The sequence below is a fragment of the Meriones unguiculatus genome, chromosome 4, assembly GCF_030254825.1.
Source record: "Meriones unguiculatus strain TT.TT164.6M chromosome 4, Bangor_MerUng_6.1, whole genome shotgun sequence".
Classification (NCBI taxonomy): domain Eukaryota; kingdom Metazoa; phylum Chordata; class Mammalia; order Rodentia; family Muridae; genus Meriones; species Meriones unguiculatus.
The window spans coordinates 71,788,146-71,805,942 of NC_083352.1; the positions used below are offsets into that span (position 1 = coordinate 71,788,146).

The 17,797-nt window shown below is 41.0% G+C and overlaps 1 protein-coding gene across 9 annotated transcripts in view; it reads left to right on the forward strand.

Annotated features, from left to right (window-relative positions):
* Lrmda (leucine rich melanocyte differentiation associated) overlaps nt 1-17,797 on the forward strand; it is a 1,035,474-nt gene that overhangs the window by 965,751 nt on the left and 51,926 nt on the right. Inside the window, exon 8 of one of the 9 annotated variants that reach the window (XM_060382108.1) lies at nt 1,919-2,101. The exons of 7 other annotated variants lie outside the window; for them this stretch is intronic. In XM_060382108.1, the coding sequence (XP_060238091.1) occupies nt 1,919-1,980 (62 nt within the window). In that variant the 3' untranslated portion in view covers nt 1,981-2,101. Of the gene's footprint in view, nt 1-1,918; nt 2,102-17,797 lie in introns of those variants that run through there. One more of the 9 variants, XM_060382112.1, reaches the window with a different exon arrangement.

Consider the following 17,797-nt stretch of genomic DNA (forward strand, 5'->3'; position numbering starts at 1 on the left):
GCTCTACATGCCCGGTGTAGTACTTACAGTGTTATGATTTGGGTTGGTAACTTTGCCCTTTAACATCTTCCCATAGTACCAAAGTGCAATGTAGTATCTCCAAGCTGATGATGGCAGGCTGTGCACTTGTAGAGTAACATACTGTTAGGATGAATGGTGATCACATAAAAGTGACTGTGCTGTTGACCATAAGTTTGATAATAACAAATCAAGATAGTATATACAGTAAGTTTCACATTTAAAAAGGGGCTATATCTTTTGTGTGGAAGGGGGCATGTGTAAGTGCGGTGTAGGCCAACCTACATGTACCTGTAGGTATGCATGCACCTCTGTGGCATGTAGAGGTCAGAGGCTGACAACAGTACTCTCCATGGCTGTCTTTGAGACTGGAATTCAACTGTTTGGCCAGGCTGGGGATCCAATAAGCTTGTGGTCCTTCCTCCCCAAAGCTGGTGTTTCAGGTGCATGCTGCTCTATGTGACTTTAATAATGGGGATCAAAACTCAGGACCTATGTTTAAGAAGCAAGTGCTTTTCAAACTGAGCCATCTTCCCAAGGTGATGTCTTGATCAGCCAATAAAATCTACTGTGATCAGAGAGGCTTCCAGAAACCTAACCTTGTATTCCCCTAGCAACAATGGCTCAGTATTTGCTATAGAGTTAACGACTACACATGGTATGATGCAACAGTAAATGTTTGTATTAGCTTTGATGATGATAAATATTAGAGACTTCCTGTCTTGGGGAAGCATTATAGACTGAGTAGATGGCATGTTACCTGAGGAAAATAAGCGGGTTCTCTCTCAGCCTGGATCTTCCCTAACAAGCCTGATAGAAATGCATAATTTCCTACACCATTAAACTTCGACCAAAGCTTGTTTTTTCACAACCCTACTGCTTCCCAAACACTGGCTGTTTAATTAAAAAAAAAAAAAAAAAAAGTTGGCTTCACTGTTCTGTATACATTTGCAGTCACCCCTCTTCTCCAGACAAGGCTGGGTTTTATATTCCACCTTGACATTGCAATAAATCTTTAATAAAATAAATATAGCAGCAGTATACATTGGATGTGTAATATTACTTTCGTTCTTAATAACAGTTAATCTGAGGAAATGCTGACTTTTTAGTTATGTGTAAACATTTAGATGAATAAAAATAGCTTATTGATAGCTTATTTGAAGACAAGTATGCTGATACTTTATTCAAATTCTGCTAGTCAATTGATTTGGTCATCTTACTGTAATAGACATATAACAGAACCAACATAAGGACTTGTATTATTGATAGTCAACAGGGAATGCTTGAATTGTTTCTCTTAGATGAGTGATGTAATAGGACTTAATCAACTCTGCACCATGCGTAAAGGCGCTGTAATTATCACACTGTGGAATGGCTCTGGTGAGGCGCACGGCTGCACTTGGCCTCTGAAGTCTTAGTTCCGAGGCTTCTTTGGCTTAGCACAGCTCTGAAGCCATTTCCCCAGGCTATAAGACCAGCCTGAGTCTTTGCAGTCTGCCACTCTTCTGGTGGTGAATTCCAGTGTCAAGACAAAATAGCAGTGAGTCACTGAAATGTGAAGGTTTTCTCTGGCCCCCACTAAGAGCCTAGCCAGACACACATTTCTTATTCCTTTTGGTAAATAGTCTCAGATTTGGTATGATTCAATGAACTAAAAAATATCCCTGCTCAGCACTCATCTTGGCCTGCTAATTGCATGAAGCTTAACAGATCCTTTATACACAGCACCAAATAAGGGCTGGCTGGGAATCAAAACCTCCTTGCCAAGAACTTTTGATTTTCCAAAGGAATTATAATGTTCTTGGAGATGTTTATTAATGGAAATGGGAACTTTGTAGATGAGGGTGAAGTCCTACAGATACATAGCCTGTTAACCAGTGTTTATTATTTTTTATTCCAGGTTTTGAAATTTCTCCACCCCTCTCCTCTCTAAAAGTAACTTTCTCCATCACTTGGGACTGACTCTGGAGGTGGGGCTCAGGACCTCATGGAGAAATCCGAATAGTTGCACAGACTGTTAATAAACCCTGGATTTTGCCCTTCTGTTCTGCATTGCTGTGCCCCCAAATACAAAAGCTAATTAGTGCATCCAGAGAAGCGTTAAATGGATTTCATGCTGGTTAATAAATGCTCCACGTGCTTTGGTGCCACTGCAGTGTGTGTGGCTGAGTGAGAGTGGGGATGGTGAATGAAGAGGGCTCCTGTTGGTTGAGCATTTGAGCTATGCGCTTACAGCTCAGGTGCATCTTGCTTTCACCCCGTTTTCCCTTTCTCTCTCCCATTGTCTTCCTGGGCTTTGTTCACACAGGCCTATTCTCCAAAGAGGTCACTGACAGTTTCTACCCTCTAAGCAGTCAGAAAGCATGGTAATATGTTGTTACCGGTAATATGTTGTCACTGAACTCAGTGTGTTGACTGTAAAATGTCCCTGTAGGCTCAAGTGTTTATACACTTAGTTACCTGATGGTGGCATTGTTTGGAAAAGTTGTAAAATCTTACAGGGAATGGTGTCTCAGTGGCATAACTGAGTCACTGAGGGCAGGCCTTAAGGCTCTATACTCTAATTTCATTTCCCAGTTGATTGTTCTCTGCTTCCTGATTGTGGCTACGATGTGACCAGCCAGCCTGCTGCTCCTGCCATCAGACCTTCTCTGCTGTTATGTCTTCCTCACTCTGATGGACCCTCTCTGGAACTATAAACCCAAATATGCCCTTTTTTTAATTAATCTTGCTTTTGTCATAGTAGTTTTATCAAAGCAATGAGGAAGTAACTAAGATTTTGCAGTGAGCCAATAAGGAGATAAAGAACTTATACTTTGGGTGACAGAAAGAACCTACAACATCTGATACACTTACAGGATAGAATCTTAGTCCAAAGTTAAAATCTCCCACCACTTGCCTCTTGTTTAGTTATTGGTCTGTGACAGCTACCTTAAAGGCTAGTTAGTCTTTCTTTTCTTCTCCATTTGTGAGTGTCCAACTTTATTGCACAATCCAATTAACAGGCAAAAAAATATACCCCTGGTGGTAAAGTTGCACCCTTTGTCAGTATTTTCAGAACTTCAGCATGTATGAGAATCACCATCACTCTTCGGAGATGGTAAAACTGGTCTCCACATCTAAATTCTCTGATTGAGTATAACTCAAAATATTGCATTTGTAACAGTTAACTGCTAATCCAGAACCACAGGGAAAAGGACCATTCTCCATCAGTTACTGTGGTGGAATAGGAATGGCCTTCATAGGCTCATATATTTGAATGCCTAGTCATTAGATCATGGTGCTACTTGACAGGGATTCGGAGGAGTGGCCTTATTTGAGGTAGGTGTGGCTTTCTTGGAGGAAATGTGTCACTGAGGGGCGGGGGTGGGGGAGGCTTTGGGTTTTCTAATGTCCAAACCAGGCCCAGTGACTTACTGTCTTCCTGCTGCCTGTGGATCCAGATGTAGAACTCTCAGCCACCACTCCAGCACTGTGTCTGTCTAGGTGCCATGCATCCTGCCCTGATGACAATGGGCTAAAACTGAACCATTAGCCAGCCCTAATTAACTGCTTTCCTTTGTAAGAGTTGCTGTGGTCATGGTGTCTCTTGGCAGTATTAGAGCACTGACAAAGACAGTTATGTTAGGATGGTTGGTGGTTTCCTCTTTGTTTTAGATCCTTCTGGTGACTTTGGTGAGCCACCATGATTAAGATGAATGTTTTTCCAGTTCCTGCCAAACTAACACCCATGGTAGAAATAGATTATCGCCTGTCAGGAATCCCTATGCTTATTTCCTGTGACTTTGATTTTTCCCTTTATGAGTAGTAAGAGAATTGCTGATAAGAACAACCTTGAACTTTCCTAGTATCTCGTAGAAGGCCAAGCACAGGGCAGGTGTACAGTATCGTAGGAAGTAGGAATTGCATTAGCCAAGGAAACACAAGGTATTGCATGTATAGGGAGAATTAGAAATCATCTAGTACTTTTAGTCTCCCCGTTCTTTAAAATCCCCAAAGAAAGCTTCTCCTTGTATTTGTTGGCCCAGAAATACTCTGCACAATGACCTCCTCTTCCCATTCATAGAAGAGGAATCAGATTTAATGCTTACTCTGAAAGAACACAACTTGCCCAGAGTCCTTCACTTAGAATAATAAAACCCATGTTCCCGTCCTGCTCTGCCGTTTGCCGTTTTTATTATTATGATCTTGAAGGCCTTCCTTAATTCCTTTATGTCCCCATGTATTCATTAATAAAAAAGGGACAAGTACGTTTTCCTCACAGATGTCAGAAGGTTGAGTGTTTGTGTTTAAAACTATTCTGAACTTGTTCACTATTACATTCTTTCAAACATACATTTTCCTGGGAAGGGATGAGGGTATTCTTGGATTGTATGGAAAGGGAGTTTCAGGAGAACATGCTTCTACAACATCCTATTGTCACAGTGTGTGACAGAGACATGTTTAAGTCTTTCTCTGAATGTCCTACCCAATGGGATCTTTAGAGGCTCTCTGATTCAGATGGAGGCAACACTGGTTAGACTCTACAGCTGATAAATTCTCCTGAAAGATGGATCCTGGTTTCACACAGCCTTATGGGTAGCAGGATGTGAGTACCCAGATTTCCATAACAACCTGCTTACAAGATGCTGCCTCAAGGATCCTTCTTAATAAACATGGAAGCCTAGCATCATATTTAATGATGGTTGGAAAATATTCTTATCCATTTTTAATGTGTCTTAATTGTAGAACCACAAGTGTGTTTTGAGAGTATCCAAATATTGTGAAATAAAGCTCCCGATGTAAAGAGAACAGAGTACAGTGAACCAAGAGCCAGAAACTTGTACAACACTTAGGAGAAGTTCTGCCTTCTGATGAACACTGTCTGTTGTTAGCTTTCCTCTATACTCAAAGAGTGATTCTCATCCTCACCTGGCCACCAGAGCTCTGCTCCATCAGAATCTGCATTTTGTTTTGCAAGACCTGAGGTGGTCCATGTACACAGGGATATTTGAAAATGTGGATCTGAGAGTCTCTTGGAACTAGCCTGGGCAACAAAAGAACTGACTTGTTATTTTATATCCAAGTGTACACATCCACCCCACCCACCCCCACACATACTCCACGTACACACAAAGAGTACACTAAGCTTCATTCTAAAGGTCTATTCAAAATGCCTAAAGGTCTGCTGGCCAGAAGCTCCACACTCGTCTTCCTCGCCCTGATCCTCTTTAGCACCATCGTCATATACCTATCACTTCAGGTTGCTTTAGCAAGACAGCTAACTGTGAACAATACAAGGGGTGAGAATTGAAATTCTTCCCCAGACACACAGTTCTGACATCCCTGCACGGTCTGCGCCTCAGCACAGTGGCATTCCCCTGCCTGCACTTGCCTTTTTTAGGTAGGCCCAGCTGAAAGAATTCAAGTCTCTTGTCTACTAGGAAGTGCTTCAGCTCGATCACAACCCTCTCTAGTCACTCAGTGCATCCTGCCATGGATGACCAGGAAAGCACACGGGAACAGTGGGGGTGTGGAGCTCAGCAAGCACTCCCTATAGTGCGTAATTAAAGAAAACACCTGTGTGGCTGCTAAATCACTTCCCACTGTTTGCCTGTGCAGATGCTGTGCTCAATAACCTCACAAGTGCCTCATTCCTTCCACCCAGCTGAGACAGCAAACAGCGCGGGAATGCATAAAGCTGGCAAGTTATTAGTTCAGGACCCTAGAAAGGATCTCTTAGGATTGATTTGTTATTAGTTCACTAGGCCCTTGGTTAAGCTGGCTGAAGGTTAGGATGGCCATCAGGCCTCTTCCCTCCAAACTGCCCTTCACTGACCAGCACTTGCCTCTTCCCAGAGGAAGCCCTAGAAGAGCCCGAGAGCTGTGGGAGTCAGCAAACCATAAGCCACAACTTTAGTGCTGTCACTATGAGCCAGATGCAGTCCCCAGGGAGAACAGCCAACAACAGTAAGATGAGCTGTGAGCAGGGCCCAAAGATTTTGTTGGAAACATGGGAAAGAGAGATGACAATAAATCAAAAGATGAGCTAAGAACATGAAGGGGCCTTTTCCTGACACTGAAGTTTATGGGATGCTTTAGTTACCACCAGGATCTTCTGGGGCCCCAGCCCAACAGACCAGAGGAGACTTCCCTCCATCTGCAGGGAGATGGGTACTCAGGCTCTGTGTGATGACAGGCTTACATCATAATTTATTTCTTCCAGGGCAAAGCAACACTGTTTTCAATGGGAACCTTACTGTACCTGAGCAGATGAGCGAACAAATGTCAGAGACCCAGAGAAGGGAATTGCTGGTTCTGGGAGGGAGTGACTCAATGGAACAGAACTACACTGGGAGTATAGACAGCTACAGATCCACCCCACTCTTTTGTTCTATTTTGATGAATTTTGTAGGAAAGTGGCTTTCCTTGCATGGGAGAAGTACACACAAAAGAACAACACTGTCTTCTGTCTCTTCAAACAAACTGTGATAATACTTTTCCCCTTTGCAGGAGCTTTGCGAAATACACTTTGGGCATCCTGATAAATAGTCCTCAGTGAACATTTATTTGGCAAGCACAGTGTACCTGCATTCTTCTAAGAGTGTGTGTTGGAGGGGTGGAAGGTAGATGTAAGACAAATATGAGCATCTCCTACTCTTGATGAGTCCATCCTAGGAGGATTTGGCATGACACATGCAGTGAGTCCATTTGTCTGGAAAAGTTCTGATGGAGACATGCATGAATCATAGCTGAAGACATACTGGGTTGGGGAGGAGTAGAAAGGAAAGGTAGTAAGAACTTCCTGGGAGAAATGATGTCTGTTCTGTGTCTTGAAGGACAAATCGGGGTTGTAGATGAATATGGCAAGGAAAGATGTTTCAGGGAGAAAGAGCAATACCATGCTAGAGGGCAAAGAAACCCTAAGTGTAGGCGCTGCACACACAAGGCAGCCCACAGCCCTCAGCACATGGCGGGCACGTGCTGAGACTTTGGCATGGATTGGTACTCAGCCAACACACCCGAAGCAGAGGACTTAGACCAAGCACTCCATGTTGGAAATGATTTTCCAGATGAGAGGTCTGGGGGCCTTGCTTGAATTTTAAGACAGACACAACCATTAGAGGCTTTAGCTAAGGCCTGCTTGTTTGCCTTCATAAATGGGTTATCTTTTCCTCTGCACCTCCATATAATTGGGAAGTCCTTTGAGCAAAAAGGAGAGCAGAGACAGGGGAATGACCTAGTCTCAACACCCCCATACCCTTCCTGTGAGTAGCCCCATTGAAAGCAATATTGATCTCAAATGAGATAAAATACAACTTTTGCATAATCTCTATGTTTCTGTTGTATTTATTTCTCCTCATCACTTCACTGTCATCATATGAAATAGTGACTGTGATTCTTCATGTGTTCATACTTAGTACTTGTGTAGGTGATCATCTCTTGGGAGGCATGTACCAGAGAAAGGGGGCATATAATTTGCACTTTGACCTCAGATGAGGGACAGCCCTCCTCCATATTTAATAAGTCTTTGATGGACAAGTGAACACTGACACAGGAATGTCATAAGGGGCAAAGAGAAGAGAGTGGCCAAGATTAGCATCAGCCTTTATTTTTGTAGACAAGATACTTGGTGACCTATCAGCCCATTCTAGCATAAGTAATTGAAATATTTTATCTGGTATAGAGATTTATTGTTTGGTATTTACATCCCCCCAGTGAGCTGTACAGGAACAGAAATCAAGCCTATGGCATTTTGGTAACCTTGATCTAGGAGCCCCAGAGCTCAAACAGCATTTAGAGATGGGTGTTCTGTTAAGGTTTCTTTTGGCTCACCATGCCCCACTTTGCAGTTGGCAATTTAAACCCAGTATAATTACTTTTCCTGGGGGCAATTGATAGACAATGTATATGTCATTGTGCTTCAGTGATCTCATGTTCACAAACACTGAGATAGTCTCCTATGACGCTAAGGCTTTGGGATTAGGAACGAAATCTGAAGTTTTGTGAATATGAGCTCCATGAATTAAATTCAGAATAGGCTGCCATCCAGGCCCTGTTCTTCTCTTGTGACTTGAACTGAAAATGTAAGCCCTCACAGGGTTTCTCTCTGTGCAAGTGCACTTGGGCACCACCTCCTGCTTCACTGTCATTGAAGCCTTGAGAGTAACTGCTCCTTGTCCCTCTGAGGCAAACACAGACAGCCTCAACAGTGGACTTGTTCTTCATGAAAGCGACCATAACAGAGGCACATCCAAACCAACCCTCAAACCCATCTTTGAGAATCTGTCTCCAATGAACACATCTCAGCACTACCATGTAAGTTCTCTTGACAGGAAAAAAAAAAAAAAGTTAGTGCCATAGACTAGGTAGCTTAGCCAGGACATTTAATTTCTCGTAGTTGTGGAGCCTGGAACTCTAAGGTATTCAGAGGATTGACTCCTCTGAGAGGATATGAGGGGGAATTCTGTTTAAACCTCTCTGCCAGGCTGGTCTTCCTCTTGTACTTATGGTCTTCTCTTGTGGAATATCTGTGTTTGTCCCCCTTTCTTATAAGGATACCACTAATGAAATTAGGGTCCACTCCAATGACTTTATTTGACCTTAAATAGTGTCTTATAGACACCATCTCCAAGTAACCCATACTTTACAGGATAGTGGCATCAGTGGGTCAGGAGAGAAAGCAGGGCAGGCAGAGAATGAGCAAAAAACATTTTGTTTTTTTGAAAATGCTACAATGAAGCACAATATTATGTATGTTAATTATAAATTTAAATAAAAAAGAACATTGAATTAGAACCATAAAAATACTTTTAAAAAATCAGAACTCAACAACAAATGACTTTAGGGGACATTGGTTGGCCCATGACAAAGCTGAGCAGAAAGAGAGGGCACATTGAAATAACAGAGATGATCTCTACACAAAGCTTTGTCCTGTCCAGAGAGGCACAGCAGTAGAGGAGGAAAGTCTAGTTAATATCTGGAAGCTCAGCAAGAGAGTTAGAAGTAGACCTCCAAGAGCGAGATGCACTCATGGCTTGTAGCACATCAACTCAATGGGACTGGTGCTGTGGAGATGGGGAAGCCAGAGGAGCAGCCCCGGCAGCCTCCATTTGTTGCTGTGGAGATAGAAGCTAACAGGTGTCTGATGGGGAGGGAGAAAAGCAAACCACTCACTCACCACAATCCCAGATCAGAGCACAACATTCAAGCCCTTTCAGCTCCTGAAACCATTCTATCTTGCCATCTTGCCTTGCTGTTTATTACTTAGCAGCTGACCATATATATATGTGTACGTACATACACATGTGTATACACACACACACACACACACACACACACAGAGAAAGAGAGAGACAGAGAGAGAGAGAGAGAAACTTCACTCTTCTGGAAGATGGAGTCTAATTGTTGCACAATTTACTCTGTCATAAGAATGTAGCAAAATACCACCCCTGGCTCTGTCTCTGTGCCTCTGTCTCTCTCACACTGTGTGTGTGTGTGTGTGTGTGTGTGTGTGTGTGTGTGTGTGTGTGTTAGTGTGTCAACCTCAGGAGTCAGTGCATGCCTTCCACCTTGTTTAAAACAGGATCTCTTGTTTACTCTATGCAAAGTCTAGCTATGCCTCTGAGCATCTAAGGATTCTCCTGTCTCTGTCTTCCATTTTGGCACAGAAATGCTGGCATCACTTGTGTGCTACTGCCACTGCCCTTGCATGGGCACCTAGGATCTGAACTCAGGGCCTCCCTCTTGTAAGCAAGGACTTAGTCCTTCGAGCCATCCTCTGAGCACCACTAACAGCTCATGACTCTTAAAAACCTCAACTAAAAACAAATAAACTAAGGCCTCTAAATCTAAGCACAGATCCTTAATTAATCCTTGATAAGAGATTTTTAGATGTGGGATTACTATATTAAAAAGTATGAATATTTTAAGGGTTAAAACATATTTTTAAGTTACAGAAATCATGGATTATATTTCTTCACTTTTTTTTTGTTTGTTTGTTTTTTGGGTTTTTTTTTTTATGCAATGCAGTGAGAGTATAATGGTCTAGAACACTAAGTTGAGAGGAAGTTTGAAATACCATCCTCTGAGTGCAGTAAGACAGAAGAAACAATTATGTCACAGTGAAGCGAAACCTTCCCTTTAAGAAGGCATTTAAAGGTGAGGGAGCAATTAACAGAAGGATCTGCCACAGCTGGAGAAGACACCATGTTGCTCCTGCTTTTAATGCCACTGCTTTCTAAGCAGAACTAATTTTGTAAAGCATTCCTCTAAATAATCCAATTTTTCTTGGTGCTGATGGCTGAACAAAAGGGTGGGCTGTGTTTATTTCAGTATTTATGGAGTAAAGTCTCATTCAATTTATTCCAGCTAGAGGACACTGCTAGAGATCTACAATGAGGGTCATGTGTTTTGATGCCATCTTTAGTTTCTGAATCTTAGCCTTTGTGATTAAAAATCTCTATTGTGAAACAGTGGTCCATGCCAATTTTATTTCCCTCCTGGAGTGCTGTGATTTTCGGAGGTGTGCCTGGCTTGGTTCTGAGTGGGGCACTGGACGCTCCTCTCCTTGACAGACATTTGCCGGGTTGGTGTGGGTGTTTTCCTTCAGGAAATCCGCGTCCAAGCTTTTCTGGCTCCCTGAGGGTGATTCCGAGAACGCCACCACCTCTCGGGCTGGCTTTCTGGTGCTGGGTATGTGTACTCCATTTTATAAGACTAAATAAATTGATGAATTCAGCTGATTCGGAGCGTTTACATAATCTTTCCAATGTCAACAGTCATTTAAATTATCCTAACTTTATACTGAATCTCCAAAATCCAATTACTAGCTAATAATAATTGTCAGTTTTACTTTAAACCTTTAATGATAGGTCACAAGGGACGCGTAGCAGAAGGATTAAATCGCTGTAGACGGCAGCTATGCCCAGCCTTAAATTACTCGCCTCTTATCTCTGGTGCACAGAGCGACTATATGTTTTGTCACTATTTTTTGCTAAATAGAATAAATGTCACCCAAATTAATTTCATCTGCCTTAAATTAGCTTCTTCGTGTGATTTCTCACTTCAGTCAAAATTTATTTCTTTGGGAATTTAATTTCCTTCTTAGTCTCTTTTATTTGAGAGAGCAAGATTGTTCCGGAGCAAATGTCTTTTAATCTCTGGCTGGCAAGTGGGGAGGCTTGCATTTCATTAATAATTGCTGACCCTTTAGGGGGAGTGTTGGAGGAGATTTCTGTTTTATTTAAGCTATTGTATGCTTTTAAGCAATATAGAGTAAGGCCCTTCTGAATAGTCATAGGAAAAGCTCTGAACCTTGCAAGACCAAGAAAACATTTATTTCCATGAGGGATGATTCAGCAGGGAGTTGGTAATTAGAGAGTTTAGCTGCTTTTAGTACTTTTAAATCATCTTCAGGTATGTACCCCGACAACAGCTATCCTTTCCGTAAGGCACATGTTTGGGAAAGATTATAGGGGTTTGAAAATTAAACTTCTCACATAATACAGAAGGGTTGCTTGATTCTGAAATGTATCCCAGAGATACCATGAAAGTACAGAGAATGCATTCCATCTGCTCCCCAGGCATGCAACATTCTGATATAGTATGGGGCGTCACATGGAAAGATCATTTTCTAACATGACAGTGGGAAGAACTCTGTGACCTCTTTAGTGAAACAAGTGTGACTAGTAATGCTTCTGATACAAAACCCTGCTACTTAGCCCATCTGGGTATTGCATTGGGGGGACATAGAAAAGAAAGGACACATTGCTTAGGAATATCGACTAAAACTCAAAACAAACAATAAGATTGCATGGTAGCTGAACACCGACTTCCCTCCTTTTCTCCCACCCCAGCTTCAGTTAGTAGACATGCTGCTTTGGCCAGATGTAGCCAAAAGTATGGGGATCCCTCTCCCTTCCGCTCCCAATATCTTATTCAGCAGACAAGCTGCCAATGCATTTTATGTGCCTTACCCTTGAATTAGACAGGGCCATCTCCTGGTAAGAGCAGCCAAGAAGTCAGAGATGCTTTTCTCTGTTGAGCTCCTCTCCCTGGTGTGAAAGCATTACCCCAGATGAAACAAGGCAAGAATAATGAAGCCCCATTACTCTTGCCCCTGATTGATTCTTGGTTGGAAGGTCCACTCTGGGAGAGGCATGTGGAGAAGTCCACCAGAAGAGATAGTTCTTAAATTGCTCCCAAATGAACCTTATACTTTTGAAATACTATGGGCACCCTCAAGACTAGCACTATCTTATGGAATGGAGAGCTGGGCAATAAGCAATTAAAAGGAAACAAATAATAGAATTCTAGTTTACCAGAGAAAACTATAGAAAGTGCCTAGCTAGTGAGAAAGAATTCTCTTAGGTTTATTACAAACCCCAAAGATTCAAAAGTACTGCTACCTTTGAGCAACTAAGTCACTTTAATGACACAATACTGTGCAGCTGCCTCAGGATCTATCTCAAAGAAAGAAAGAACGGACTTTCATTACCGTGGGAAGTGACTTTGAAAGTATGAAAACAGTCATTCTGCAACCCCTTTCTCAATGGAGAATCACTTTTTGGTAGAAACAGTAGGGTCAGATGGCATGCTCAAAGCATTGAAAGTAAACTACTGTCGATGATTTTATATCCAGCAAAACTATTCTTAAAATAGGAAAGTGAGATTAAGATATTTCTAGGTGAACAGAAACAAGAAGTTTGAGAGTCCATGGCCTTGCCTTCCAGGAAATAGTAAGAAAAATGGTTTGAGACAGAAGCCAAAGAAAGACCTCAGACATAAATTAAAAACACCATGAATAAACACAGAGCACCACTGAGGGTAATATATAGCAATTGAATAGAATATAAATGCATGTGCACCTCTTGTCATTCATTTAAAAAGCAATTGTAGACAAACTAGAATTGTTTCACGTTCAGTAATCCCAATGTACAGATCAAAACGAATTTAAAATAAGGTCCCAAAATAATATTTCTTTACCACTGCTCATAGGAGCCTTATGCACACTAGACTGAAGGCAGAAACAACTCATGTGTCTATCAATTGATAAATGAAATAAAATACAGGAGTAGATAATATAGAAATATGTGTTTGCCTGTGTGTGTGTGTATATATATATATATCCCTCACAGTTTGTGAAGGTATATATATATATATATATATATATATATATATATATATATATATGTGTGTGTGTGTGTGTGTGTGTGTGTGTATTTATATAGTTTTTAAACTATAAAGTAGTTTTTAAACTCATAAATAGAATATGTATGGATACATATTATAACATATATCAATTATTATACATGAAAACACATTTATAAAATTCCATTCATTTGAGGCATCTGGAATAAGTAGATTTTTAGAGTAAAAATGTAGAGTAAGAGTTGTTAGGTACTGTTGGGAGGATCGCTTACGGGCCATGGAGTGACTGTTTGGGCTGATGGCAAAGTCAGAAGCTGCATCGTAGTGATAGCTGCACAATGTGGTGACTGTGTCCCTGAGTTGTCTATTTAAAGTGGTTAAGATAATATTTGGACATATCTTTCAGAATGAAATGGTTAACTCTAAATAAAAAATGATTATATAAGGCAGTATGGTATAATTGTAGCATTGGATCTTGTCACATATTTGACAATAATAGTGCAGTGGAAATGGCTGGCAGTAAAACCATACTGGAATTAAAAAATGATTCCAGATGGCAACACAAGATTATAGAAAGAAATGGAGAGAATAAAAAAAATGGCAGATAGGAAGGTAAATTTATCCTTGGTTTCTCTTTTTCTTTAATACTCATTACATTTGGTAAGGTAAAGTTTGTAAAATATATGGTTTACACTGTGATGAACTTGGATTATATGCATATATATATACATATATATATATACACACACACACACATACACACATACATACATAATGGCAGCCATGCACAAAGGGGAAGATGGGATATAATTGTGTAGGTGCTGTCTCCTTTAAATCCTTCTGTATTTATTAGTAATAAATTGGCTAGAGTACTGATAAGTTAATCACAAATGAAAGCTCGCCATGTGGTGAAAATTAGAATTTATTGATAAAGAATTTTAATGTTAGATTAGAAAACAGAAAGTAGGCACTTACAAAATAAATGAGCAGAGAAATAACGGAACAAAGGACGGAGCCTATGAATGCAAACAGTGCATTGGCAGAGACAAAGTGTCTGACCTCATAAGAAACGTCAAATAAATGGACAAGAAATCCAATTGGCAAGTAGAGACCATCAGATTAGATCAAAAGCTGGGCCTGTACGTTCAACTAATTTAAAGGCTAAAACAGAGGATCTGAAGTTTGAGAATACCTAGGTAGCAGTGGGGGCTCCATGTTAGCTTGGCCAGTGTTTTAAGACCCCTCTCAAATTTTAAAACAATAAAAACTAGGATGAGGTTGTGGTTTAATGGTAGAATGTTTGTCTAGCATTCACGAGGCCCTAAGTTCAATTTCTAGTAATACATACACACACATGAATATATATTCAAATAATTTTAAGAATGCCATCAATAATACAAAATGACAGCTGAAAATCAGAAAAGTTTTATGAATATGTGATAAAGGAGTATGTATAAATAACACATAAGCCAATAATAAAAGGGCAGGTATCTCATTTTTTAAAAGAATCTAAGGATTTGAATAGATATTTTCCACACAAGACACACAAATGGTCAGTAAAGCTTACCACCTCAGCTTTCAGGGTAATGCCAATCAAAACCAGAGACAGGGCCACTCCAGCTTCAGCAGGGTAGCTATAATGGAGAGTCAGATAGGTTATCTGTAGACTTTATCCATCGTTGTTGGAACGATAATGTGGTGATGTCATTTTGGAAAAGACCTTGGCAGTCTCCCTGTCGTTAAACAAGTTTCCATATGACTGAGCAATGCCACACCCAGCTATATGCCACACCCCAGAAGAGCAGAAGACATGCCCACACACAGGGGAAGCCATTGCAGAAGAATGTAGGAACAGTATTGCTCAATAGAGTCCCTAAGTAGAAAGAACTCAAATGTCTAACTGGTAACTTATGGATAAATAGAATGTGGTATATGTATTCAGTAGTGAGTTTGAACTGACAGAAAGTGAAATACTGACATAAGCTAGGATGAGGAAGACTCTTGAAAACACCAGGCTTGAAAGATCTGGTAGAAAAAAATGCAGACAGTATAAAGGCAAAATATCCTAACATACTAACAAATTTCCAGTTTACTGTGTCTTGGCAAGGTTTTTATTTAAAAACTAAACACTAAAGTAGAACTAGAAAGCATAAATGAGTGCTGCATTTGCCTTTTCTTGGCAATGAATTGGAATTCTGCTTACTTCTGGTCCTCAGTTTTCTTGAACCACCATGCCCTTAAATGATACATGGCAGTGTATCCTTTGTCAGTGTGTGGGGTGACAGTGGGGATTCTCCCTCAAAAGCAAGCTTGCTGGTTATGGAACCTGGGCAATGTCCCTGACCCCTGTGCCATTATCTCAGCAGGTCCAGGAAGGGATGGATTCTCTGCTGTTGCTACCACAGATTTCTTTACAATTTTATATCAAGGAATCTTGAGTTCTCATTTGGCACTGTGCCCTAAAAGGTGACAGATACTCCTGCTTTCAGGGACAATGGGAGGGAGATGTGGCTCCTTTGATGCCTTATAGTGACAGGGCAGCACAGTACAGTAAAGAATTGCCCCGTCCCGTATGCTCTGGAGGAACCCAAGTACTTCTGTAAGAGCTGCACTCTTTACTCAGCATTCTAATCTGCAGAGTTCAAAGTAGCATGTGTCCTTCAGCAAAGGCTGTTTTGTTTTATTTTGTGGCCTTAAAGAAAGAGCATATAGAGCCTATGGCAATTGCAGACTTTTACCCCACATTTTGTTTCCTTAGACTGATAATATACCCTCTGGAAACCTTAAATGCTTTGCCTCTGCTTTGCTTCCATTAATTGGTCTCCTGAAACTTAGGTGATTATTGCTTTAACTTATTTTACTTCTGGTTATTAAGGGACTCATTAAGAAATTGCCAACTCAGTAGGGCTATGGCAAAACAATTACGTTTCTGAAGAGTCTGATGAGTAGTAAAACTCAAAGCTTAGTAGCTACATTGTTTCATGTAGGTTTCCTGTCCATCATTTAAGTTGATTGTAAATATGCTGACTTTACAGACGAGGAAATAAGCTTAGAGAGGTTAAGAGAGAAAAATTCCACCATAATGTAATGTTTTCTCTCCTTCTTCCTCAACTTTTTTGTTAAAACATAGACTTTTTTGTTAAAACATAGACCTTACAAGGTCAGTGATGTAGTGTCTCTCTTTGTTCTTGATGTTCCTTGATGCTCCTTAAGTTCCATTCTGCGCTAGCCTGAGCAGTTGATATTCTACATATGACAAAACTACTGACTAAACAAACAAACAAACAAAAATCTACTGACTAGAAGTAGAAATTTTAATTACTTCTGAAACTATGAAATGTTAGACCTGAGTAACAGGTTCCTTCAGTGGAAACACTCTAAGCATGGGGCTTAGCCAGTCTGAGTTTCCTGTATATACATACATTAAAGGCCTTTGGGTCCTCCTGAACTCACTGTAGCATTGTCCTTTTTGCTGAGTGGTTTGGCTTGCATGGGTTCAATTCTACATAGAACCCAGGTAGAAATAATTTCCTAGTAATATACAAACAGGTTATAGACAGTCATGTGTCTGAGCTAGAGTTTCTACTGCTGTGAGAAAACACGATGTCCAAAAGTAACTTGGGAAGGAAAAGGCATATTTAAGCCTGCAACTTCCAGGTCCCCTCTATCAATGAGGAGAGTCAGGGTAGAAACACAACTTGGAAACCTGAAAGCAGATACTGAAGCAGAGGCCATAGAGAATGCTGCTTACTGGCCTACTCCTCAGGGCTTGTTCAGCCTGCTTTCTTACCTGCCTAGGGGCAGCACTGCCCACAATGGCCTGGACCCTCCCAATACACCATAGACTGGCCTAAAGGCCAATTTCACAGAGGTATTTTCTCCATTGAGAGTCTCTTAAGTTGTGTGAGTGCATAAAATTCCCCCAACACACATGCTTTGAGGAATAAGAGGTTTCACCTCTAGGGCAGTGATCCAGTGGTGCAAACATAGGGATGAACTTGATAATGAGGCATGAGAAGAAGTCAGAGATGCTCTCATGTCTGTATCTGGAACACTTTAAAAATGGAAGAATACTGGTTTGTAGCTAAGTGGTTTGCAGTTTGGGGTGGATTCCTGGAGATGTAGAGATGGGCTGTCCATAAACTCACACAGATTATGATAGCCTCTTGCTCTCTTCCTTCGTTTTACAACTATAGTAAGTGATACTAATATCAGAAAGTTGTGCTTACAAATGCTCATTTTATTCAACTTGATGCATTGAAAAAAAATCCAAGGCAACAGCAGCAACAAAAACCAACCTCTACACAATGGGCCTTTGGGCCTGTGTTGATGTGCTTCTGCCCTCTTCTGCTTAGCCTCAGGGCTCTGTCCATCCTAAGCCTCAGCAGAAGGCCTCAAGTGGCCATTTCTTGGCTTGCTTTCTGTGGCGAATGGACTCAGCACATTTTTGACAGAGATAAAGGCTGGCTTTTAAAAGGCCCTCTTTAGAGAGACATAAATCTCTTGCTGCTTTGGAGTTACAAACTGTTTATAAGGCAAACTTTTATGTTCTTGCAACCAGGAAACTTTCTTGACTATATTCTCACAGGGACTCACAAAGATCACTTTTCCACAACATTGGGGGGAGGGAGGGGAAGGGGAGGAATTA